General features: G+C 43.9%; 3 protein-coding genes across 4 annotated transcripts; all 3 read left to right on the forward strand.

The window, feature by feature from the left end:
• Positions 1 to 67: 67 nt before the first annotated feature.
• On the forward strand, positions 68 to 4,357 carry LOC110525481. Its single transcript, XM_021605614.2, has 11 exons — positions 68 to 232; positions 586 to 751; positions 892 to 1,066; positions 1,206 to 1,278; positions 1,461 to 1,579; positions 1,728 to 1,794; positions 1,927 to 2,292; positions 3,011 to 3,209; positions 3,430 to 3,593; positions 3,703 to 3,808; positions 3,981 to 4,357. The coding sequence occupies exons 2-11, from the start codon at positions 595 to 597 to the stop codon at positions 4,073 to 4,075; spliced, it is 1,521 nt and encodes a 506-aa protein (XP_021461289.1). The 5' UTR covers positions 68 to 232; positions 586 to 594; the 3' UTR covers positions 4,076 to 4,357.
• Positions 4,358 to 6,381: 2,024 nt separating this feature from the next.
• On the forward strand, positions 6,382 to 15,649 carry ccn1l2 (cellular communication network factor 1, like 2). The gene is made up of 5 exons (XM_021605615.2): positions 6,382 to 12,582; positions 12,899 to 13,112; positions 13,348 to 13,713; positions 13,873 to 14,075; positions 14,327 to 15,649. The coding sequence occupies exons 1-5, from the start codon at positions 12,511 to 12,513 to the stop codon at positions 14,627 to 14,629; spliced, it is 1,158 nt and encodes a 385-aa protein (XP_021461290.1). The 5' UTR covers positions 6,382 to 12,510; the 3' UTR covers positions 14,630 to 15,649.
• Positions 15,650 to 18,096: 2,447 nt separating this feature from the next.
• On the forward strand, positions 18,097 to 22,289 carry si:dkey-90l8.3 (LIM domain transcription factor LMO4-B). 2 transcript variants are annotated; one of them, XM_021605617.2, is made up of 5 exons: positions 18,097 to 18,191; positions 19,421 to 19,657; positions 20,089 to 20,185; positions 20,632 to 20,790; positions 20,886 to 22,289. In XM_021605617.2, exons 2-5 carry the CDS (start codon positions 19,440 to 19,442, stop codon positions 20,892 to 20,894), a joined length of 483 nt encoding a protein of 160 aa, XP_021461292.1. In that variant the 5' UTR covers positions 18,097 to 18,191; positions 19,421 to 19,439; the 3' UTR covers positions 20,895 to 22,289. The 2 variants fall into 2 exon arrangements, with proteins under 2 accessions (XP_021461292.1, XP_021461291.1); XM_021605616.2 differs by having other exon boundaries at positions 18,142 to 18,464.
• The last annotated feature ends 3,317 nt before the right edge of the window (positions 22,290 to 25,606 follow it).

The following is a 25,606-nucleotide window of genomic DNA, read 5'->3' on the forward strand; positions in this document are numbered from 1 at the left end:
AGGCTATGCAGAGCATCCTCCAACAGAGGATTGGTGTTGGTGTAAAAACTGACGAGCAGGTGGAGACTTAGTATGGAAGTGTCTCGCCGTTGCTTGGCAACGCAAGTTCTGACAGTTGGCTCTTCCTGGGTAGCTAGCTAGCAGAGTTGTTGACTAGCGACGTTTATTTTTATTTGGCTAAATTAGCCTAGCATAGTTATTCCATTCCGTTATCTAGGTTGCCCTACACGAGGTACGTATGCGTTGCACTCGGATTGGGGGTTCTGCTCAATAAGTATTGCAGAGTTAACGTTACTGTAGAAATGGCTGGCTGGCTAGCTAACTACTAGTACACTAAGTTTCTTTAAAAAAAAGTAGTTTCTTTCCAATTGACGAGAAACAGACAGATCACAAGGCCAGGTGCTTCTCCAAAAATGTTAGCGGCTCTGTTCTAATATTCACAATAGCTCATTGGATACATAGATTGAACCAATGTAGCTAGCTATTATTGGGAATGCATTCTAAGTGGTATGCTAGTATGGACATTAGATGGCTAACAGTATATGTACTACAGGACAAGCTACATGATTGCATTCTCTCACTCAGGTGTAGTCCATGGGCAGCCTTGCCAGTGAGGTTTTGGATGAGGCCCACTGTTTCTGGGCGACGTGCGCTCATCCTTGCTGCTGGGAGTCGGAGCAGCGCATTGCCAAAGGCGTCCCACACTACATAAAGCAAATAATATCAGATGGGGGCAGAGCCCCTGTAGATGGTAGGCAGTCATGTATTGCAATTCATTTTCTCTCCTCTCTTTCAAACACACACAGCAGTACTGCAAAATGCATTGAGCAGCTGCTGTCTCATATGGACCATATGTCAAAGTGGATTAACAGTGCTGTTCTTGCTGTTCAGTGGAAGAGTTTCCAACCCTTAGTGTGGTTAATGTATCGGAGTGGACTGAGGGCCAAAAGACCCCTAAAGGGAAGCTGCTTTACAAGACGCGTAGCAAGGAGAATTTTGCCACAGATGCCTCTCTAACTCTTCTCTCCAGCCAGTCACAAGTCCAGCAGCGGGAGCATAACACAAGGTTAGTAATAGCCTAATAAGTCAATATAGTATATTGCCATTCAGTATACTGAAACAGAGAACAGAGTTATAATTTATAGTTGAAGTTTAAACAATGGATTTGCATAGGGGTCGTCCTACTCTCTAATTCTTCTTTGCAGTGCAGACCTTCACGTTCCAGGGTTAAACTCTGTTGACCAGATTCCTCGTAATAAACAACACAAGGAAGTAAAGGTTCGTCACAGTTACACAGAGACAGTAGGCCTAAAGTCAGACGCAAGGCTTACTGACTTTGTCTTACACCCTTTGTTGAAAACCAAAGATGGAGTTTTTGTAGGCTATACTTTTCCATGGTGAGTAATATTGATCGAAGTATAGCTGATCCAGTGTAATGTTTGTTGTGGGTATTATTGCAGCTCAGCACAGCTCAGATCAATCAGTTGGCCAGCTGTTCCAGTGCATCATGGGGCTCTGGCTCCCTAGTGATGTGGGTACCCAATCCCCATCACATCCCGCAGTGCCAAGCCCGAAACAGGTCACTTGATTTATTGTATTTGATGTTGATTGTATCTTTATTTTTCATCATACTCAGTCACCTTGTGCTGTACTTTTTATGTTGTAGGCCTATTACCTTTTTAGGCGTTAAACTTGGCAGATATGCAAATTGCCTTTTTTGATCACAGGCCTAAATCTCCCTATGTACCTGTCAAGGAGCTCATTTGCCTTCCGTCCTTAAAAACCTCAAAAATTGTGAGTACCATATTTACACGGCTTTCATAAATTGTATGTGGCAGGTTATTTGTCTTTGTATTACATTAGTGTTAAAGAATAGGTCTATTTCGTTAACCAGTTACATTTACTAGTCTTTCTTGTATATTATAGAACAGAAATCCAAGAATTCAAGTCCAAGATTCCAAGAATGTGCGGAAGAGGGTGCCGTTCCAGCTGACAACATTGACGTCAAAGCCGAGAAGTGAGCATGGGTTGAGCTCCCCAGTGGCACAGCAAACTGTCCACCCAACAGACCTTGCCCAGGCCAAGCCTGACACAGACACTGACCCCAAGAGGGAGGAGGAAGAGGCCCAGACCCAGGCTCATACCAGCCCACACCCTCCCCCAGCACCCAGGATCCCCAGTGCTTTCCTCCTCAGGAACAAACCTGTGGTGTTCCACAGTGTCAGGGAGAGGGTACTGAGAAGACACACCCAGCAGGACCTCTCAACATACAAGTACAAACTGGACAGCAAGGTCACACATACTATCATACTACTGTCCCATGGGCATTCTCTTTTTACATAATGATTCTCTGCTCTGAGTATGACTGGTCTGTCTGATCATTAAAAGGCCTGGCTCCAGTGCTGTTTAATTTACATGTAACCAACAGCCATGAAGCATGTTGCTGCCTTTCAATCCATACTCATCAGGCTTGCTGAGTGGTTGAGAGAGGGGGAAAACCCTGCTTTGGCTCCACAGTGAGGGAGAGTCACGGGAGAGTGAGACTGGGCATTGGTTCTGGAGATGCAGGCCCCGATAGCTCCTATTACACTCAGCTTTTCTGCCTGATTTTATAACTGTTTATTTTCTGTTTTCAGCATCTCGTGTAGGGAGTGGTCAGTAGTCACGTACTTCCTCGAACAGCCAATCTTTAGTCCAGGAAGAATGGAACAAATTCCTGCTCAGCTGTTGATAAATAAATGAAGAGTTTAAACTTAACTGAATTATTGCCAAATACACTGTCTGAGATGTATGCTACTTATTGTAGACAACACCTGTCTATTGTAATGTTCTGTTGGTGGGTGGAAATGAAGCGAGGAACCGCTAGTTTAGTCGAATATATATATATATTTTTGTAGAGTGTTACACTTGAATAAGGTAAATCTGGCAACCCATGTTGTTGTTTTGGTTGATTTTTTTTTTTTTTTAGCTCTATTTCCTTTTTCTTCTGTCTTCATGGCTCTTACTCTAGACTGGTGGGGGTGGCATTGACTGGGATAGTCTGAGAAGACAGACCTATCTGTGGAGGAAGCACAACCTTCCACCCAACTGTGACAGAGAGAAGCCATTTCCCCCAGAGGACATGACTGTCAGCCAGATAGTAGGCTTTGGTTTCTACCCCATCCCAAAGGCCATGCTCCATCATGACCCAAGGAGCCCACTGTCCAAAGGTAACACACTGGAGCTCTAGGCTGCATATTGTATGCAAGCCAGGACGCTGTGTCAAGCTGTCACAAAGAGACTTACAGATTTGTAGATTTGGCATCGAATGGATCAAGGTGATCAAAGAACTGCTCATTTGTAACAAACTTGTATATGTTTTTTGGTGTGATGCCAATAGAGAGAAAGATTGCAAAGAATGTTGTTGAGGAAGATGTGTGTGCATTGCAGGTCCAGCTGTGTGGCGCTGCCTGGAATGTGTGGATGGGATGTGGTGTGGCCATGGTGGTGGTCCACTGGCCTCCATATCCAAGTGCCTTAACTCATTGGTGTCAAACAGTTCCTTCAAGTTCTGTAGCAGATCCAACCTCAGCTGTCAAAACCCCTTGCACCAAGTAATTGTCCGACTCTACATCTCTCAAAGCTAGTCAACACACTCAGTGTGAACCAATCAAAGCCAAACTTTGTCCCTGCATTTGAAACTGATCTGACATGTTCTTTAAGCTCCTAGATGGAGATTACCTAAGTGATGTGGATCCAGGCAACAAGGGCACCATCGCTCCTCAGAACTCCATGATGTACCTTCAGGACACAACTTCAAACTACAGTGGTGAGTATATCAATACCTTATAGGATGGTTCTCAGTTTTTAACGTTTATATTTGTTATTGTATCGTCATTCATCTGCTACTTTTTAAAATGTATGTACATTTGTACATCAGAAGTGTCCATATATGCAATATATTCTCAGATCATTTTCCTAATCTCCATGTGATTCTACAGACTGTCAAGGAGAGGATAATGAATTTGGCTTATGTCCAGAGAGAGATGCTGAAGGAGGTCTAGGATCCCTAGAGAGGCCAGGTAGGAGCTCTTAGGACAAAGGGCACAGGTCTTCAGGGTCCCAGCCATCCCCTCCACCCTCTAGCTTCAACTCCGATACCTACGGAGATGGTTAACCTTGAATATGAAGAGACGGACACTGAACGATCCAGGACTAAGATCCAGGAGTAAATGTACTCATCATGCCTGTGAACATTCATATATTTAATCCAGAGCTATCCTTATGCTTTAGATAAATACATCTGGTGGCTTGCTTTTTTTTAATGTCAAGTATAGCCTAACATGGTAACGTAACAATAAACACTAAGTGTACAAAACATTAAGGACACTTGCTCTTTCCATGACATAGACTGGCCAGGTGAATCCAGGTGGAATCTATGATCCCTTATTGATGTCATTTGTTAAATCCACTTCAATCCGTGTAAATGAAGGGAATGAGGCAGGTTAAAGAATGATTGTTAAGCCTTGAGACAATATAGAAAGGGATTGTGTATGTGTGTCATTCAGAGGGTGAATGGGCAAGATAAAAGATTTAAGTGCCTTTGAACGGGGTATGGTAGTAGGTCCTAGGTGCAGCGGTTTGTGTCAAGAACTCAACAGTTTTGTGTATCAAGAATGGTCCACCACCCAAAGGACATCCAGCCAACTTGACACAACTGAGGGAAGCATTGGAGTCAATATGGGCCAGCATACCTGTGAAACGCTTTTGACACGTTGTAGAGTCCATGCCCCGACGAAGTGAGGCTGTTCTGAGGGCAAAAGCGGGGGTGTAACTCAATATTAGGAAGGTGTTCTTAATTTAATGTTTTGTCCACTCAAGTGTATGTTAACTTACATGATTTATACTGCCTAATCCTTGTTCAACAATCAACAATTCTTATTCAGTTATGTCATGATTCAGTATTTGATTATTTGACATTAGTCAGCTTCATGGTAGCCTTGCATATCAGGATTGGAGGTGCTTCTCACCACAGGGTTTAAATGGAGTCCACCACCATCATGGATATGAGAGGGCACCAGGTGTCACTGTAGAGTCATCGAGGAAATTCCCAATTTGGCTGTTTTGATCAGTTGCCATTGCCAACCTCTAAATATTTCACTTTAAAACATAGTTAAAATGTGTTTTTATTATGATAAAATCGTCTACAAAAGATAAACTTGGTTCCACATATTTTGGGAGCTCTGTCACAACCGTGGCTCCTGTCCGTCCAGCAGCCCAAATATATACATTCGCCATGACAACTGAAAGAAGGGGCTCTGGGGTTAGATCACATCATAGGGCTAGGGCTATGGTTCAGTCAGTTTGTTTATGGAATAGTTGATGGTACCCCCTCGACTCTCCAGCTGCACTCATTTCCGCTCTCTGTCCTTGGCCTAATTATGACTGCAGCAGCAGTCAGTGGTTTGTAATGTAGCAGAGGATGTGAAGTCTAGTGTTGGTGCAGGAGGTTAGGCTAGCTGTGCTACTGCTAGTGGAGTAGACGCCCAGGAGAGGTTTCCTGCTGCTCTGCCAGGTGCTCCTCCTATGAGGGCCTCATAGTAACAGTACTTATTAAGCACGGACTCTCACTGTAACAAAGCTGGGTTGAGGAAAGAACTGGCTGAACCGAACCTGTCTGATGCCCTTTTTTTACTTAAATTCTCTCTGTAAAAGGCAAGGTTTTAAAAGCAGAAAGTACTACATGAACAAGTTATGAACCCCAGATCATCTCCAGTCAGGGAAAGGCCTCTTTCTGCGGCGTGTTCATTATTGTATAGATTTTATTTGGTATTTTTTCCGATTGTAAAGGTCCTGTTTTGATTCAATTCACCAGGGCAGTGGTGGAAAACGTACCCAATTGTCATACTTGAGTAAAAGTAAAGATGCCTTAATAGAAAATGACTCATGTAAAAGTGAAAGTCACCCAGTAAAATACTACTTGAGTGAAAGTCTCAAAGTATTTGGTTTTAAATGTACTTATGTGTCAAAAGTAAATGTAATTGCAAAATTATACTTTAGTATCAGAAGTAAAAAGTAAAAGTATAAATCATTTCAAATTGATTATTAAGCAAACAAAAAGGCACATTTTAGATTTTTTTTTTTTTATGGGGGACACTCCAACACTCAGACATAATTTACAAACAAAGCATTTGTGTTTAGTGAGTCCGCCAGATCAGAGGCAGAAGGAATGATCAGGGATGTTCCCTTGATAAGTGCGTGAATTGGACCATTTTCCTGTCCTGCTAGCCATGCAAAATGTAATGAGTACTTTTGGGTGTTAGGATAAATGTATGGAGTAAAAAGTACATTGTTTTCTTTAGGAATGTAGTAAAGTAAAAGTTGTCAAAAATATAAATAGTGAAATAGTAAATTACAGATACCCAAAACAACTACTTAAGTAGTACTTCAAAGTATTTTTACTTAAGTATTTACACCACTGCACCAGGGTATAAAGAAGCCATTAATTAGGAATGACCTCAAGTAAGTTGAATGTCAGAGCAAACAAACTGGCCTATTTTTAGGTGGCATAACACTGAATATTGGTCATTAGATATTAGTGCCTGCTGCAAGCTGCTGGATAACGAAGTATCTAACTACTTAAAGAAAGTATTGCTTAATGCTCTGAACTATGATAGTGGAGTGTAAATATCCAGTAGGCCTGACTCCCTTACCTGTACATACGCAGCTGTTTTATCATCAGCTGTAGATTTAATGAAATATCAAGTGTATGGTGGGTTACATTTTCTAGGCTATTACCAGCCTAGTGGCCCATTCAGTCACAGTAAGCTTTATGTGTTTGTGTCACCATCCCTGTTGGATAACTCTGGAACTTTCTGTTTACAGCTCTTTGCGATAAAATGTTCCCCTCTGAATCATAGGCACCACTGTGTAATGGTGCCACACAGCCCGTCCCCCTCTCGCCTCCCCACTAACAGGACACTCTCTGTCAGGCAGCTACACCAGCAACTCCCACACTAAAGTCCCTTTGAAATGCAAGTTCGTTTTTTTGTTGTTGTGTGTACTTAGTGTAATATGCAGTGTGCAGCTTAAGAACCCTCAGGTTCACTGGAGCAAAAAGCAGTGTCAGTAGGTATGGTTGCCTTGGCCCATAATCTGTTTGTCTGATTCAATTTTTGGATTGGGAGGAGAATCAAAGTATTTTCAATTGATGTAGGCTATAAGTAGCCACAGTGTATTGGGTAAAAGGAAGGATTCATTTTGAAATGGACTGTGTGTAGGTGGTCTGGATTCTCAGTTCCAGTAGATGGTTTATAATGAATGTCTTGTCACAGCCTAGTAGTTCTGTCCTGGGATTCTATTTATTTTTCTATGCATTGCATGTGTATTGTGCCTGGTTGTCATGCAATTATTCCAAAACTCATAACCTTGTGTAGGTGGGTGTGCTTCGCACTATCAGGTGATTCTGCAGTAGTTTTGGGTTACAGCATGGGCTGACTGATTACAGTGGGCATGCATACCTCTCCTCTCTCAGAAAAGGTGCGCCCGTCTCTCTGTACCTGACTATAGCACACCTGCTCATGTCAGTCAGCCCCACAATGGACAGGTTGTTGCAGTGCTGTGGAGAGCTCTGCAGAGGGGGTCTCTTCTCCTGGTTGCTTTCATCACTCCTATTAGGCTGGGTGAAGGAATGCACAGGCCATGGGTTCCCTCTGCTCTCCTGCTTGGGTAGCCATCAGGTTAGGCCTAAATGAGGCCCTTTTGTCTCTTAATGGGTGCAGGAGCGCCACACCTGCATTAGGCTAGCACAAGTTTACTTATCATGCTCTGCCCTGGGGCCTCTTGGAGGAGCGTACTGGAGGAGAGATGCACAGATGTCTACCCCCAGTCGTGGATCCATACGTCCAATGACCAGGCCCCCTGACATCATCCTTTTCACAGCTGTCTTGCTCAACTGCCTTACAGGAATGTACAAAATGTAACGTATTTAAAGAATTGTTGTATAATCAGTATTCTCTCTTATACATGTACAATTATGGGCATTTAGCAAACAAACAAGTGCTCTTTGAATGGACCATTTGAAGGGTTACTGATGATTGAGTGTGTGAGTGTACCAGCCAAGGTTTTTAGGACACTAGTGTGAGGAATTCAGTGGAGGCCTGACCTATAGAGCGGGTGTCATGAGCTGGGTTAGGGTGCATCACACGTACACAGCTGACTCTACACTGGGTAGATGTTTACCCAACTACATGTGACGTTGCTCCCACAGTCACTGTTATATACTGTACCTCAGAATGCAAGTCACATGCAGTACTTGTCAGACAGTTATGTACGAGTGTCTTTTTTTAATTGTCTACTTTTAGTGAAGAAAATAGTTGTAGTACTTTAGAGGACTCTCATTATACAGTACACCAGTCTGATAAAGTTGACTTGATGAAACTGTCTGTTTGCTATGATACGGTATGGAATACTTACTCACACCCACAAACCCAGTTACACTGATTTACGTGTTCAGGGCAGGTCTGTTTGGATTACTGACTGTCAGTCTTAAGGACATTAGAACACCTCTTCCTGAGTGTTGTGTAGATACTGTAGACTTCCTGTTTACCCACTTCTTCACCAATGATACATGACTATACCCATCATCATTGGCCTTTCTCGGCACTACACAGGGTACTTACAGGCATCAGGGCTGCCAACAATATCAACATGTCCACAGACCATCATCTTCAGACTGTGAGTAGACTAGAAATCAAGCTCTTTATAAAAGCCTCCAAAATAGTAAAGCTGCTAACTACTGTCATACAGTAAAAATGGGTCAGACTGCAGACACAGGAGTGGATAGGAGTAAATCTGGGTGGAGGTTTGTTGGTGTAGATTAAGACTAGGCGGAGTAGATTGAGACTATGGGGAGTAGATTGAAACTATGGGGAGTAGATTGAAACTAGGCTGAGTAGATTGAGACTATGGGGAGTAGATTGAAACTAGGCTGAGTAGATTGAGAATAGGTTGAGTAGATTGAGACTAGGCGGAGTAGATTGAGACTATGGGGAGTAGATTGAAACTAGGCTGAGTAGATTGAGACTAGGTTGAATAGATTGAGACTCGGCTGAGTAGATTGAGACTAGGCTGAGTAGATTGAGACTAGGTTGAGTAGATTGAGACTAGGTTGAGTAGATTGAGACTAGGCTGAGTAGATTGAGACTAGGCTGAGTAGATTGAGACTAGGCTGAGTAGATTGAGACTAGGCTGAGTAGATTGAGACTAGGTTGAGTAGATTGGAAAGGGACAGCATTGATAAATCGCCAGGGTTCCTGACCCCCCTGTTTTGGAAATGTTTGTCAATCTGACAAACAATGGCTGGCTGAAGGCCAGGGGGGACTTGCCAAACCACGGCCAGCACACACATCCTGCCTTTGTGGGCCAGGAATGCCAGGAATCCAGACAGCTGCCCTCCTTCTCCCACCCCTCCCTCCCCAAAAAGGTGCTCTCTCTCAAACATCCCCAGTGTCCCAGTGGTTTCAGCCCAGTAGCCTGGGTGTCTGGGTGTTTGTGTAAGGCGCTGCTTGTGGCTCACCTCTCTCTCCCTCCATTCCTCCTCTCTCTCCACAGTGCTCCTCCGTCCTCACATCAGTGGCAGGCAGGTTAGTAGCAACACCTGCTCTCTGTGTTTCCCCTCTGCTCCCACCCACTGATCTTTATCCACACTGAGATTCCTGCTGCCTCAACTCTCAACACATCCATGGTGGTTTTTATATTTGGTTTTTCATTTTGGTTCATTCCTTGCAATTCTTGAATTTTTGAAGCGGTTTTGTATTCAAAGATACTTGTATTATACTTTTTTTTATTTTTTTACATCAATTTTATTTAAAGAGCACATAAAGTGCATGTAAAGTGCCTACACAACGTATCTTTGCATTCTTTACAAAGGAGCGTAGTGAGATTCACATGTTAAGGGTACATTTTGGCTGTATAAAGCAAACATTTCAAGAGTCTCAATAAGAATACAATATGTAAAAACCACTTAAGAAAAATAACATAAACAATCAAACACAAAAACCCAGAAGTTACAGAATAAGACCAGTACGATATGACAGGAACTTTGACCAGACATCTTCATACCTATGCTGTCTATGTTGAAAGATTGATATAATTCTCTCCATGACAGCGAGTTCCACCCATAGACCTAACCACATATCTTTTGGGGGTGCATTTTGTTACACATTTCCTTTCTGCTGCTAAAAGATCATCTATCAATTTAAGTGGAGAGGAGTGGAGTGTATCCACAGGAACAATACCTAAGAGGAGATGATATGGGTCTGGTTGAGTAATAATATGTGTGATGTCCTATATAAAATGGAGAATTTCAGACCAAAAAGACTGGATTTTCAGACACGTACAAAATATATATGATTAAGACACGTGTTTTTTCTGAACCATTATTATTAATATATCGTTTGACATTTTTTTTGGGGGGGGGGGTCTGCTTTTGCAGAAGAAGCTGTGTTGTGGTTTTGTCAAGGTGAACTGGGTTAAGTGAGGACAGTTCTGACAAATTGAGCAAGGATCCACAGAAACAGGTCCTAGTTATTTTCTTTGCCTTCTCCTGTGGTGTGAGAGGCTTGCTATATTCACACTCACTCCTCTCTGTCTCGCTCTGCAGGTTTTCAGTGGCCTCATCAAATGTGCTAAATTCCGTTTCCTGTGTTTCATAACAATGAGAGCCAAGGCCTAATGCAGGGCCTTCCTGCCCTCGAACAAAACACTTTTTATGTCCCGCTGGTATGACAATGGGAATGTTTCGTTTTTCCTACCAAACATGGGAACCTGTAGAAGAGCCTTTGTTTCCTGGAATGTGGCCATTAGGAAAGAGATGGAGGGAACACAGGATATGTGCCCTGCCCTGGGCAATGCGTTTCAATGGGGTGGCTGGGGCCAGAGGAGTTGTACGCAGGGATTTTCTCTGCTATCTGCATCACCACTTCCCCTATTAAAGTGGATTCTATGCCAGAGTGGGATTCCCCACTCGTTTTTTCCTTTACACCTGCACTTGTTTTTTTTCTGTTGACAGCATCAGTCTTACTTGACCCCCATTGTCAAATACCGCTCATATGCCAGAATGTAGCTACCGTGTCACTCGACAGTATGGGAATCCCGCAGCCCTGGGTTCAAATAGTGTTTGTGTTCATTCAAATACAAATACTTAAAGGACATATGTGTTACTTTTCAACCTCATATTCATTAACTCCAGCACCATACCAGTGTCTACATATGGGAAAATGGCATGTTTCTATGTTCAGTGATTACAAAGTTAAGATGAAAGGTCCTAATGAAGGCTTCTCTGTGACATCACAGTGTAGGGTTAAAAGTTTTTTTTTTTTACATTGATTTTTCAAACCTGCAACAAGTTTCTAGCCAGAGGGAAGATGTTCTCTTGCTCCCCACGTCACCGCGAATCTCATAGTGTTTTTCAAAATTGTAACTTTTGATGACGTCATGGGATAGAACTTTTTAAATGTTACATTTTTTCTACTAAATGTAGAAATGCATTGTTTTCACACATGTAGACACTGGTACTGTGAAAATGGAGATAATGAAAATGAGGTTAAAAAGTGGTGGAATTGCCCTTTAAGCTGCACTTGATTGAGCTTTCAAGGCAAAATGGGACTGATGGGGAGAATTTAAATTGCATACTCCTACTCCTCCCGTCCTCTCCCTGCCTCCTTCTCAAAACCCATTAGAGGAGAAGGTTAGGGTGGAGGGAAATCTGGCTTCCCATCCAATGGGTTTTAAGAAGGAGGCGAGGAGAGAGGACACGAGGAGTGTGCAATTGAGATTCTCTCATGGAATAGTCCCAAAAGTGCAAACCACACCAATCTGGCACTAAAGAAAGGCTCAATCAAATGCTCAACCTATTTGAAATAAATCAAATACTATTTGAAGCCACTCCACACTTAGCTTACTTATTATGGATTTATCAGCAATGATATTTTCTTGTAGTTTCTCAATAGCATTAGGGACATATGATAGATAGTAAGCTGTCAGTGCACTGAAGTGCCTACAGAGTTGTTTCATAATATAACCATGGTTTGTCAGTATGGTAATGTAGCAATGGTGCAATTTCTTCCTCTCCTACTCCACTCACTCAATCCCCCCTTGATTCACTTTCTCTTCCTCCTTGAGAGGAGAGCTGATGTCACAGGGAGGTGGCGGTCTGCCCATGTCTATAAGTACAGGCACCACAGAGGGAATCTCTATATGAAGTGGAGCTAACCCAGCTGAGCAGTGCTGACCCATGCTGAGAAAAGACACTGCAGGAGAACAAAGAAACACTATCGACTGGTGTACCTTTTAGTGCGCTCAAACAGATGAAGGAATACGTGAACTGACATACAGACTTCTCTCCTCTGGACTCAGGTGCAGGCTCTGGACAGTATATCATCACAGACACTAGGTATCTATTCTAGAATTAACAACCTCTAGGACGGAATCTTTATCTCTAATTTAAATTGTGTAATCTACACCTTCGGGATGTTTTCTCTGGTTAGTTTGAGACGGACCGTCTCCACACTGTTCGTTCTCCTCTCCAGTGCTGCTGTCATGGTGAGTTTCAAAGATGCATTCTTACCTTCCTGCCCTCATTTGATTTATTTCCCATTCACTCTTTCTCTCTACACTTTACATGACCATATTTACATTGTGTTTCTGTTTTTTATTTTTCTATGGATTTTTTTTTTTACAAAAATAATTGTTGAACTTTTTTGGTATTTTGTTACAATGAAGAAAGGCACTGAGATCAATATACAATTGTATCAGTAGTCATAGAAATCAGCCTGGAATGCATTCCCCTCACCTCCACCCTACTGCTGCTGTGCCGACCCTATCTCACATTTAACACTGACCCTGCTGTCTCTCTCAGGTAGAGAGTGACTGTCCTACCCAGTGCTCCTGTGGCCCCTCACCGCCATCGTGCCCAGCGGGCATTAGTTGGGTGACAGATGCCTGTGGCTGCTGTAAGGTGTGTGCCAGGCAGTTCAACCAGGACTGCAGCCCCAGCCAGCCCTGTGACCACATCAAGGGCCTGCACTGCCACCTGGGGGCTGGGGGAGACCCAGAGAGAGGCCTGTGCCGAGGTAAGGACCAGGAGCACACCTAACATCAGTGGGAGAGATATGAGGTGGTTGTGCCAGTATGGGAGTATGCAGAATTATGGGAGTAGCAGCTGGGTATGTGTTTTTCAGATTGTAGTAAGATTTTGATCATTTAATTGATCCAGGTAGATAGTTGTCAAATGCTCAGCATCATAGTAACACACTACCATAGGGGTATGAAGTCCACAGTGCTGCTAATGTCTCTGTTTCTCCCCAGCGGAGGCCCAGGGCCGGCCCTGTGAGTTCAACGGGCGTGTCTACCAGCATGGAGAGGACTTCCAGCCCAGCTGCCAGCACCAGTGCAGCTGCATGGACGGGGTGGTGGGCTGCATGCCACTCTGTCCCCAGCAGGTACCCTTGCCCGACTGGCGCTGCTCCCAGCCAAGGCTGGCACGGCCCTGGGGCCGCTGCTGTGAGGAGTGGGTCTGTGATGACAAAAACCACATCAGTGAGGACCCAGAGGAACCTCCACAGGCAGCCCTACCTGACCCACAACCCCTCCCAAACCACATCAACAACCAGCTCCAGGCCCAAGCCCTGGCCCAGCCACACTATCAGGCCAGCACTGGAGTCACCTTTAGAGGTACAGTAAATCCTAACCCAAAGGGCCAGTTTCCCAGGCACAGATTGTCTAGTCATGGCTTTTCAGTACAGGACTAGGCTGAGAAACCGGCCCTATATGTTTGTTTTTCCCAAGCCTTACCCTACATCTTGCTGATGACTCTGTCATTTTCTTCCACAGAGTTGGTGTCCCTCCCCAGGTCCCAGGTGTTGCTAAGCGCCAGATGCCTCCCTCAGACCACTGATTGGACGGAATGTTCCACCACGTGCGGGATGGGCATCTCAAGCCGGGTGACCAATAACAACGCAGAGTGTCGGCTGGTCAGAGAGACACGACTCTGTCAGGTCCGCCAATGTGACCTGCCGCTTACCCCAGCAATCAAGGTAAAGTGAGACACATGGTTATCAGATGTTAATGTGAATGTAGCGAAATGCTTGTGCTTCTAGTTCCGACAGTGCAGTAATATCTAACAAGTAATCAAACAATTCCACAACAACTACCTAATGTGGGAAATTGCGTTAGAGCACATATAACATTTGATATTTCACTTTTAATTATGAGAACTTTTGTAATATATATATTTTTTTGTGGAATACATAGCTCAGTTGTCTAACTCTGTTTGTTTACTGTCCAGAGGGTAAAGAAGTGCCAGCGTACAGTGCGCCCCCAGGAGCCAATCAGGATCAACTTTGCTGGCTGCTCCACAACACGCCGCCATCGGCCTCACACCTGTGGCTTCTGTGCGGATGGGCGATGCTGCACCCCTTCACTGACCCGCACCGTCCGCCTGCGCTTCCAATGTCCCGACGGAGAGGGCTTCACACGCAACGTCATGTGGATCCAGAGCTGCAGCTGCAAGAAGAGCTGCCACAATCACAGTTCCCCCTCAAGGCCCTCTGTCAGCCTGCACAATGACATCCACAACTTCAGGCACTGAGGCAGGCTTAGGAGGATGCCCAACCCTAGCCTCAACACACTAGACAGGGCTACTGCATGCTAACCTCTCCCCATCTTCCACCCACCCTCTGCCCAGGGATAGCCCTGCCTTTCAGTCCCTTCCTGGACACCAGCCTCTCCCTCCTGCACCAGCGCCAGACTATGGGAGAGACAACCTCGGCTAGGTGGCCGCTCCATCCAACCAGGCAGAACTATCGCTTGCACTTTAAGCTTCCTGACACGTTGCCACAAGTTATCCGATATGAGAGATGTGGAGCAACTGCTCTCCACAGCCAGGTCCAGTGTCCCTTCCCTGTTGATGACACAGTCACAGAACTGTTCTGGTGGAGGGAGGGACAGCACTGAGCACAACAGACTATGGATGGCCTGATGTGACTTTCTTGATGTCATGTTGAACTTGTAAATTAATCAGTTTGATTGTCTGCTTTTCCCCCTCATTATTTATAATTTGTATTTGTTAACATTGTCAAGTTCCTCTATAACCACAGAGGAACAAGGGAAAAGGAATGTATATGTATGTGAAAGACATATCACTTTTTGTCATAATAGAGATGTGTAAATTAGTGAGGCCAGTGAATGTGTAAGGATGTGATGAGTGACGACCATGGGCAATCTCATACATGCATGATGTGTTTTGTCTGATACATCGATGGTAGAAAGAGGACAGGATATCATTCTACAAATTCATCAATGATTGTAATTAACTGTATATTACATTGTGTAAAGGTCAGTGTTTATGTGTGTGATAGAAAATGAAAGGGCGAGAAACAGAGTGTTTACATGTGTGTATTTGTGTCATATGACAGAGTATAGTGTACAGACTTCACTCTTCGTGGAGTGGCAATTGATGGAGATCACCTCATTTTCCGGGGTGTGTTTTTATTGCCTCATAGTATAGAGACTTGTACTGGAGGGAAAATTGTATTTGATATATTTAAGATTTCTATATTGTTTGAATTCTTATCAATAATACTCTAAAAAATGGAATAAAAACATTCAACATGTGCCCCTCTCTGTCTTACTTGTGTTTCTCAGAGAGGTGTGTTAGTTGATGGTGATTTAGATGACAGTATCGGGTGGTTGGTCTGAGATGCTACAGTAAGGGGGAAAGCAAAAGTCTCTCCTGAGTTGGGATAGGCTCACAGAAGGTGGTGAGTCTGACATGTACCTTGTAGAGGTACTTTATTGCTGAGTACTACTCCAGAGAGGGGAGCTGTGCTGAAAGCCAGACTGTTGTTTTGTGGGTAGGGCTGGGGCCGGAGAGAAGAGGCTGGGTCTCCAGTGTGGCCGGGGTCAGTACTCTAGCCACGATCATGTTCCCTTGTGTCTTTATACATACAGGCTGGTCTCTGCAGCACAAACATCACAGCAGCCTCCCAAATTCCACACCCCGTCCTCCCCCCTCTGTCTCCTATCTCTCTCCTTGTCTATCTATTCCACCCTGACCTCCTCCGGTGTCTATCACACCACTGTCTACAGACCTGGTCTGGCTCGGAACAGACTGACTTCCAGTTGCCTAAATGGCATCTCTGAGGCTGTTACAGCATGGACCTACTAGTTAATGTATTGGGATCATCTCAATGTATCATCTTTTCACCTGCTCAATGTAATCCGTTTGAAATTCAGGTTTGGACACATCAATCATACACTATCGGGTTAGATAAGGGTATTCGACAGTTTGATTTCTTATGAGCCAATACATTCTCCTTGCATTTTGTTCACTGGTCCACTGACAGACAAAACCCTACAGAGCACACATGGCATTCCATCATCACCATAGAAACCGCAGTACTATCTGTCATCCTCTGCGATAAAGGCCCCAATCCTCCTATTGGCTGTATCCATTCTGACTGTACCACATTTCTCCAAAGACTATGGTCTCTAGTGTTTGTCTAGTGGGACTATTTGGTGTTGTAAATTCAGGGAAATAGTATCGTTCTCAGAATTATTGAACACTAGAGCTGATGTCCAAGGACAACGTTTGACAAAACAGCTGTCAAAGAGGCGCTCTTGCATTTCAGTGAAAACCATGGCAATATGAGGACTGGGGAAGGAGGTTATAGGAGGCTGTGTGATAGTTGATTGTTCAAGGGAAGAGTGTTAAAGTGGGGTTATAATATCATGGTATGGATTTTTATAAGGGTTCAGTCCGTATTAAACAGAAGCTTTGTCGTGTACTGTAGTTGACTTACACTAACACAAAATTAGCGTTACTCAAAGGCAGTGTATAAATGTAGTTCTCTCCCCTGTGAATTGTTTTGGCTGTAGCGTCCTTCTGCGGTGGAGTTTACTTTGTCCTGGACACCAGACTGGAAGTTACAGGTGTTGTCCAGCCTCACAGAAAACCGAGTTTCAGCATGGCCGTAACATAGGAAGAGGAAATATGTCAGAAATAAACAGGGTCTGTGGGAAGTAGTGGTATGGTGGCATCCTCTGCAGAAGACAACTGTCATATAAGTAAATTAAAAACACCTTTTTGTTTTGTTGCAAAAATTATTCTCCCGGAGAGAAATGTCACTCTAAACAGGAGTTTCACCAAGATATAAACATTCCAGCAGTTCGGGTGCTGCAATCTGTGATATGTATTGTGTTAAACACAACATTTAACTTGTCCCGCCATATGACTCTGAAGCATATCTTTACATTCAAAAATTATAGGGACAAAATAACACTGGGTGGACATTTTCTGCAGCACAGTTTTCCAGCACACTGAAGTTCTCATTGTTCATTGCCCACTGTTGAGGAGACAGTAGGCCTACAACACAAGAGAACACTGTTCTCTACTGGCCCCTAGTAAGCAGTGCAGGTTAGGTTGAGCTTGGGCGAGGACATGGAAGCTAAGGTTAGGCTTATGGCTAGGGTTAGGGTTGAGCCAGGGTGTGGACATGAAGCTAGGGTTAGGGTCAGGGTTGAGCCGGGCTCTCCCTTTGACCCAAGGTCAATTTAACCACTGTGTATTTGGCCTACCCTAATAATAATACTAGCATTTAGTCTTATTTGAAAATGTTTTATTTTCTTATTGTTGATCCCCAGCTCTTTATTTACTATGAAATATATGATACAGAAATACATAATTTAACTTACACAAAAATATAGTAACTATTCAAATACTATATTCTATACTATAATACTATATAAAAACTATATTCAAATAAACGTATTGCCACATCTCGCCCAAACTTCTCTTAAAAGTAAATGTTAATGTCTAGTAAACCAAATTTGTATGATTCCCAAATATATGAATTGTAAGGTGGAAGTGGTTATTGACAGTTTATGCGTTTTAATTGCACATATGAATTGTGGAATGGATTGTCATATTTGGAAACAGTTTAGTTTGGTTCAATCTAATGAGAAAATGTACAATGGCCCTCTCCAAACACATGAATCATTTTGACAGTAACCCCACCCCTGAGAGTCTAGTGGCTGCGCACACTGCATGTTAAAAACGTCACCAAGAAGCGAATTAAATACCCGCTTGCGCAATTCAGTTAATAGTGTAGCTGTCAAAGACGCTAGTGATAGTTGAGAGTCGGATGATCAATGTAATTGACTTAAAAATATGTTGCATGCAATCTCTTTAAAACTAATTTTATTACATTGTATCTTTGATAACGTGCGCTTTTTCCTTTTTGACATTGTTTAAATCTTTCGAAAATGTGTCGCTTTATTTGTGGGATATGGATATCATAAAAGCGCTAGTTTGTCACAGTCAGATTTAACTGTTGTTGAAACATTATCCGCTGTCGTCCATTGTTTTGTTTCTGCTTTTTTACAACAACTTCTCCACGTCTGAATTCTCTGGAACGCACATCAAGGTGAGCATCTTATCTTCTAAATGCGATTATGATACGTTAATAAGCAGCCTATTTTGATGACCAAATTACTTACCGTAATGTTCAACTTAATTTCAATTCCATGAAATATACATTTATATACAGGCTATTTTCACCTAATCTTGATTCGCTGTTGTGTGATGGTTCGAAGTTCATTCCGAGTCTCCTTTTTTTGTGACTGCTATTGTTTTTCTTGCACGTGCATCACTGACACTTCTGTGTTTCACTGTATGATTTCCTGTATAAAAAATGCTATTCCTAACCAGGACCTTATTCAACATAGGAAAGTGTTCCGCATGAATAGATAGCACAGCTCCCTTATCTTGTGGAATATAAATCAGTAGTTTTTTATTTTGATACCTGTAAATGACAGGTAAAATGGCAGGTTAAACTGGTGTTAAAAGTCATACAACGTGATATAAATGCTATGTTACAGTTTTTAATATAATGTAGCTTATTTTGTTCAACCAGTGAACATATTATTTGTTGGACTTTCTACATTATTGGTGAGTTGTGATGCAGGCAAATGAACATTTGCTAGATATACCTTGTCTGCTTGGTATTTGGAATAAATCCTTCACCCAACCACATAATATGGGCATCATTTATTAAATCCTCAGTTTACAGTTTACCTGGCTTGTCCTGTAGCGTAATGTTCTTGAACTAGCAAACATACAGAAAGTAAAGTTGTGGGGAATTCCTTTCTCTGAAGATATAGTGAAACATGAGCATGTTGACTAAATACTAGTTAAAACACTTGGATTAATGTTGCCCATGCATGCTTGCTTTAATGGTCACCTGTTAGGACTTCTGGATATCCTGACCCCTTCCAGTAGTAGATAATTGGAGGCTCCCTGCTTACATTGTCCATGAGGTCATTGTAACAGCTTGCTACCTTTGCCATGTAGCTTAAGTGTCAACATTGTCTTTGTTTTCAGGAGCTTCTGAGGGCTCAGCATGGTGAACAGTCAGCTGGGTGGTGGTGTGGCGTCACCCCCCAGGTCGTGTGCAGGATGCGGGGGGAAGATCGCAGACCGCTTCCTGCTCTTCTCCATGGAGCGCTACTGGCACACACGCTGCCTCAAGTGCTCCTGCTGCCACGCACAGCTAGGCGACATTGGCAACACCTGCTACAGTAAAGGAGGCATGATCCTGTGTAGGAGCGACTATATCAGGTGAGGTCCTAATGGGGCTCTGGGGAGAGGACAGGAAGGGGAGGATCTAGACTTTAGCTCCCAGGCTAGGGCACTGAGACTGATCTGACTCTGGGGAGAGGACAGGAGGGGGAGAATCTAGACTTTAGCTCCCAGGCTAGGGCACTGAGACTGATCTGACTCTGGGGAGAGGACAGGAGGGGGAGAATCTAGACTTTAGCTCCCAGGCTAGGGCACTGAGACTGATCTGACTCTGGGGAGAATCTAGACTTTAGCTCCCAGGCTAGGGCACTGAGACTGATCTGACTCTGGGGAGAATCTAGACTTTAGCTCCCAGGCTAGGGCACTGAGACTGATCTGACTCTGGGGAGAATCTAGACTTTAGCTCCCAGGCTAGGGCACTGAGACTGATCTGGCTCTGCTGATCTGGCTCTGCTGATCTGGCTCTGCAGGTTGTTCGGGCACAGTGGAGCATGCAGCACCTGTGGCCAGTCGATCCCGGCCAATGAGATGGTTATGAGGGCACAGGGCAATGTGTACCATCTCAAGGTAAGACCCTCTGGCAGTAAGTGTTTCACTGTTGTTAGTGTCTGTCACCATCAGTGCATTTGTAACAGGTTGTTTGTGTGAAACCAATAGATGTATACTTGAAACAAGGTGCTTTATACACTATCCTAAAGTTACCTTGTATGTTGGAGTTTAGCGTTTGCTAACGCCCCAATAAAAAAAAATATATATTTAACGTTTAACTAGGCAAGTCAGTTAAGAGCAAATTCTTATTTACAACCCGGACGACACTAGGCCAAATGTGCACCACCCAATCACGGCCGGTTGTGGTACAGCCTGGAATCAAACCAGGGTCTGTAGTGTTGCCTCTAGCACTAAGATGCAGTGCCTTAGACCACTGCGCCACTCGGGAGCCCACTAGAGTAAGGTGTGGACTTGGCATGAGGATTCTAACTCCTGTGTTTCTAACTCCTGTCTTTTATCCCTAGTGTTTCACATGTGCCACCTGTAGAAACAGACTGGTGCCAGGCGACCGCTTCCACTATGTTAACGGCACCATCTTCTGTGAGCACGACCGGCCAGAGGCTGCACTGCTCAACAGCCACCTGCCCCCACTCCAGAGTAACCCTGTGCTGCCTGACCAGAAGGTGAGAGAGGGACCAGGACCATGAGGCCTTTCACACTTTCATACACACTACTGTCCAGTACTGAACATTCTATTCCCCCCTGCTCTTGTCTGTAGGTGTGCTGAGTGGTTAGAGCGGTGCGGTGTGCCTTCATCCTTCCCTTGTCTCCAGAGGTCTCTCCATCCCTGCTCCTGATACTGTTGTTGTGGATCCTTTTTAATTTAACATTTTCTTAAACAAGTCAAGTCAGTTAAGAAGAAATTCTTATTTTACAAGGACGGCCCAACCCAGACGATGCTGGGACAATTGTGCGTCGCCCTATGGGACTCCCGATCATGGCCGATTGTGATACACCCCGAGATCGAACCAGGTTCTGTAGTGCCGCCTCTAGCACTGAGATGCAGTGCCTTAGACATCTGCGCCACTTGGGATCCTCATCACCATCCACCATCTTGTCTCTTTGACCAGGAGATTATTTTTACTTGCAGGATCAACTTCAGATGTGTTGTACATATCTATGCTTGAGACAGTGTACAAATACACCGTAATGGTGAGTCGTGTGTGATACAATGCTGGTCTGCCCATCAAAGACAATATGGACAACATTAACTACTTCAGGACTGAGGTTACATGTTGTACTGTAAGTAAGGGACCCCCAATTCTGTGCACATCCAGAACTTTGGTGCTTGTGGACAAATCTTGCCATGAGTTTTAAGGGTATGGCCTGGACCCTCTCCAGGAAGAATAAAGCAAATCAAAATAAGCTTTTCCGTGGAGTCCACTGTCATAGTGGCATTGCTGTGGTTATCATTATTGTCAAGAATAACCCATCGCTTAGATAATGAACTCAGAATCCCTCTCAATGGCCTCACATCTGTTCCTTTGTGATGTTTAAACCATCATATGAATTGGGCTGAAGTCAAGGAAGAAGATAAATGTCCAATATTTTTCTATAATGCTATTGTGTGTTTCCCAGTAGAGTTCTATTTCCTGAATTAATGTCTCATTCAATTGAATTATGGATGCCTGTTCAATATGTGAAATTATCAGATGGAGACAAAAAATGTTATTAAAAGACTTGAACTGAAGTAATTGAAGCCTATGTGCAGTTGGTTGGTCACATGACACAAGTCTTGCGGAATTACATGGTAAACTACTACCCAGTTGGTGTGGCATTTCCTCCCTGTTTGTGCTGCATAGCTCCCCTCAGCCCTGTATGGTGAAAGCTTGCCTGATTACCCTGAGGAATGGAATTAGAAGGCTACAGTCCTGACCATTTACAGAAGCAATTAAACTTGAGTGGTGTATCTGTGCTGCCTGCTACAGTTCCTGCTCCTGGGAGGCTGAACTTTGGCCATATCCCGTGGCTGACTTTATTAAAGACTAATCTGGGAGCCGGCCTAATTAAAGGGAGAGGCTCCTACGCATCCAGCCAGCGTGTCTTGTCTGTAGGTAAAAAAAAACACAACAACAATCTGATGCTTGGACGGTTTACCATGTTGTAATTAAAAGACACAAGCCAGAGCTGTTCTAATCCCCCTCTGCTGCTCTTGGTTGTTCAAAAGAATGAGCTTTGATTTCTGTTAGGATCTGCATTGGCTAACTTGCTTGACCTTCCTTGAATTTGTCTGTTTGATGTACTGTAAAACTGGGTATGACAAATCTGTAGCCTGTATAGTCAAACATGGGTGTGTAGACCTGAGTGGTTAAGGCTTTAAGAAATACAGTTTGAGTGAATCAGATGACAGCATCTGCTGTGCTTCAAATGAGGTCTGTACTTTCACACCTTTGCTAGGAGCATGGCAGCCATCAGAATTGCACCTTAATGTGCTTTGCTATTTCAGAAGTCCCACTTGTCATGGTAGGTGCTGATACTGCATCAATTATGTATTCCACGTTTGATTGAAAAGCATCACGCAAATTCATTAACTTATGGAAATGATCACAATTACAAATATCTTCATATCTAGATAGTGAGGAAATCAAATCTCAAGCCCACCACTCCACAAGTTACACTTTGCATTCAAACCAATCAGGCGTCGTCTGCATATCACTAATTAGCCCAGCATTTTCAGATGCCAATTAGCAGGTTTCCTAAAAAAATCTCTTTGCCATGAGGCGTTGTTTTTTAAAGTCAGAGACGTTGCAGGTGTGTGGCTCACCATCTAGCCTAGCTTCTGTTATAGGAAAGTGTTTATACTCACTAATTAATCATTAATCATATTAACACATGCAGATGAGTGTAATTGCCTTCACTTCTACGCCTCACACTGTGTGAAGAGACCAAGATGAGCCAGGATATTTTTTACAAGCGTATGAAGAGGAAGAGAGGGCCTGAGTGGTGTCCTTCTGCCCAGCCACTCCTCTGATACAGATCCAAGATGTGTCGAGCTGTATGATGATGATGATCCATTGTCTCTGTACCAGCAGGACTGGCAGGAAGATCATATATGTCTCATGATCTGTCGAGAGGCCAAGGAGAGGGTTTGGAGCAGTCTGACAATGTGCTGGAGTTAAGAGACAGACACACAGACACCATTTAAATCCTCTCAGCTCAAGCGGTCTGGCTGCTGTTAAATGTGTTCCAGTGAGAATACAGTATGTTAGAGAGGTATGTGCATGTGGTCACCGTCAGGAACAGAGCCAGAGGCTGCTGAAAGGGCGTCCGTGTTGATAGACAGGCATGCAAGCTGAGGTGATGTTCGCCTACAGACATGCATAACATTCATGGTAACAGGTTTCCAGTAAAAAAACACCATCTGTTTTTTATTTGTTAAATTAGGCCTATCTATTCAAAAGCCAAGTATGTACAGTATGTACTGTTGCCTAAGGAATTGCAACTATGCTAAAAATCCTTCTTGCGACCATAAAACTGTCCTGTCTGTTAATAACAAAGAAAAAATGACTTTACAAATATGAGCCTCACACAAGAATGAGAGAGAGAGAGAGGTAGATAAGAGAGTGGAGAACAGTTCCCGGCCCAATCAGAACGCTTTGAATAATTAAACTGATCGGCTTAATTAGCTCAATTAGGTTAATTTGACCACGGTACACGGCCATATGGTGAAAGGAAACTAAAGAGGGGGGAACTAATTAAAAGTAAAATAATGAGGATTTGAATGAACTGCTTCCCCAGACAGCAGTGCGCAGGGATCAGGAGCCTGGGACCATAATTAAAGTGCTGTAACGCTGGCAACATCTCTCCTTTATTTCTTATATCTGTGAGGGCGCTATCCATCTAATTAAATCTGTAAATAAATTAGCAACATTGAGGGTTCCTGCTTGACTTAACACCGCCTGTAATCCACCCCCCACCCCCCCCCAATAACACGCTCACTTTACTCCCATCACACATGTCTACAACAGAATGGATGTGCAAGCAAAGGTTTTACCAAATCTGATATTAACAACAGGTTGTAGATAGAGGATGTGTGTGTGTGTGTGTGTGTGTGTGTGTGTGTGTGTGTGTGTGTGTGTTTGTGATTGTGTATATGTTCATGATGCAGGTTGTGCTATCATGTTTGTGCAGGCTGTTTGTGTTTGCTCCCTCTCATAACCCTGAACTCTTTTAAATTGAATCTACCCTGAACACCAGGATAACACAGTGACACCAGCCCCTATCGCAGTGACACCAGCCCCCCCCCCCCCCCCCCCCCCACACACACACACACACACAGGCCCCAGGCAGAGACAGAGGGGTGGATGGGGGAGCACAGAACATACCAATGATTTGACATACAGTACTACAAAACACACTGTACACACTATTTCTAATCCTATATACTGACTAATGGTTGAAGCTCCAGCCGCTCTGGTGTAATGCTGATTATCCCAGGTGCGGTCCATGTTAGGGTAAACCCACAGGGTGTTGTATCGATACATAAGAAGACAGACTGGAGACCTCCAGGGGGAGTAACGTAATTCTCACCTGAGAGACGGGGGACAGATGCTGCTCTGAGATGAGCTGTGACCTGTTTGTAAATGGAACTCCGTGTGGGATGCGGATCATTTAAGAGTCTATTCTCACACAGTATAAATAGTGATGACCTTATTTAGTTAGTTCCACCCTTGTCTTCCTGTCCCCAACTGAAAGGCTCCAGAGGCTCTTAGGACACCAGAGGCTCTTACTCTCCCTTAATCCTAATTTTAACCAGTGAGAGGAGAAGTCCAAAAATGACCATAGATCAGCTTCTACTGGCAACTTCATAAAACTTTGTTCCAGAGCACTATAGTCTCTACATCTTGAGACACAGTTATATTATTGCTCAGAAGAAATGTTGTGAAAGGCCAAGGCCTCGTCGGCAGGTTTAGTTAGTGTGCGTTCCAACCCCCTCTCACTGGAGCCAGGTGGAACACACGTGCATTCATTAGCGCTCTGTTAATGAGGAGCAGATGCAACATGTTCTCTCTCTCCCTCATTCTCTCTCCCTCGTTCTCTCTCTCTTTCTCTCTCTCTCTCTCCCTCGTTCTCTCTCTCCCTCATTCTCTCTCCCTTGTTCTCTCTCTCTCTCTCTCTCTCCCTCATTCTCTCTCTCCCTCATTCTCTCCCTCATTCTCTCTCCCTCGTTCTCTCTCTCTCTCTCTCTCTCTCTCCCTTGTTCTCTCCCCCTCGTTCTCTCTCTTTCCCCCTCATTCTCTCTCCCTCGTTCTCTCTCTCTCTCCCTTGTTCCCTTCCCCTCGTTCTCTCTCTCTCCCCTCGTCATCTCTCTTTCCCCCTCATTCTCTCTCCCTCGTTCTCTCTCTCTCTCCCCCTTGTTCTCTTGTTCTCTCCCTCTCAATCTCGCTCTCTCATTCTCTCTCTCTCTCTCTCTCTCTCTCTCTCTCTCTCTCTCACACA

The sequence above is a fragment of the Oncorhynchus mykiss genome, chromosome 6 (genome assembly GCF_013265735.2).
Source record: "Oncorhynchus mykiss isolate Arlee chromosome 6, USDA_OmykA_1.1, whole genome shotgun sequence".
Classification (NCBI taxonomy): Eukaryota; Metazoa; Chordata; class Actinopteri; order Salmoniformes; family Salmonidae; genus Oncorhynchus; species Oncorhynchus mykiss.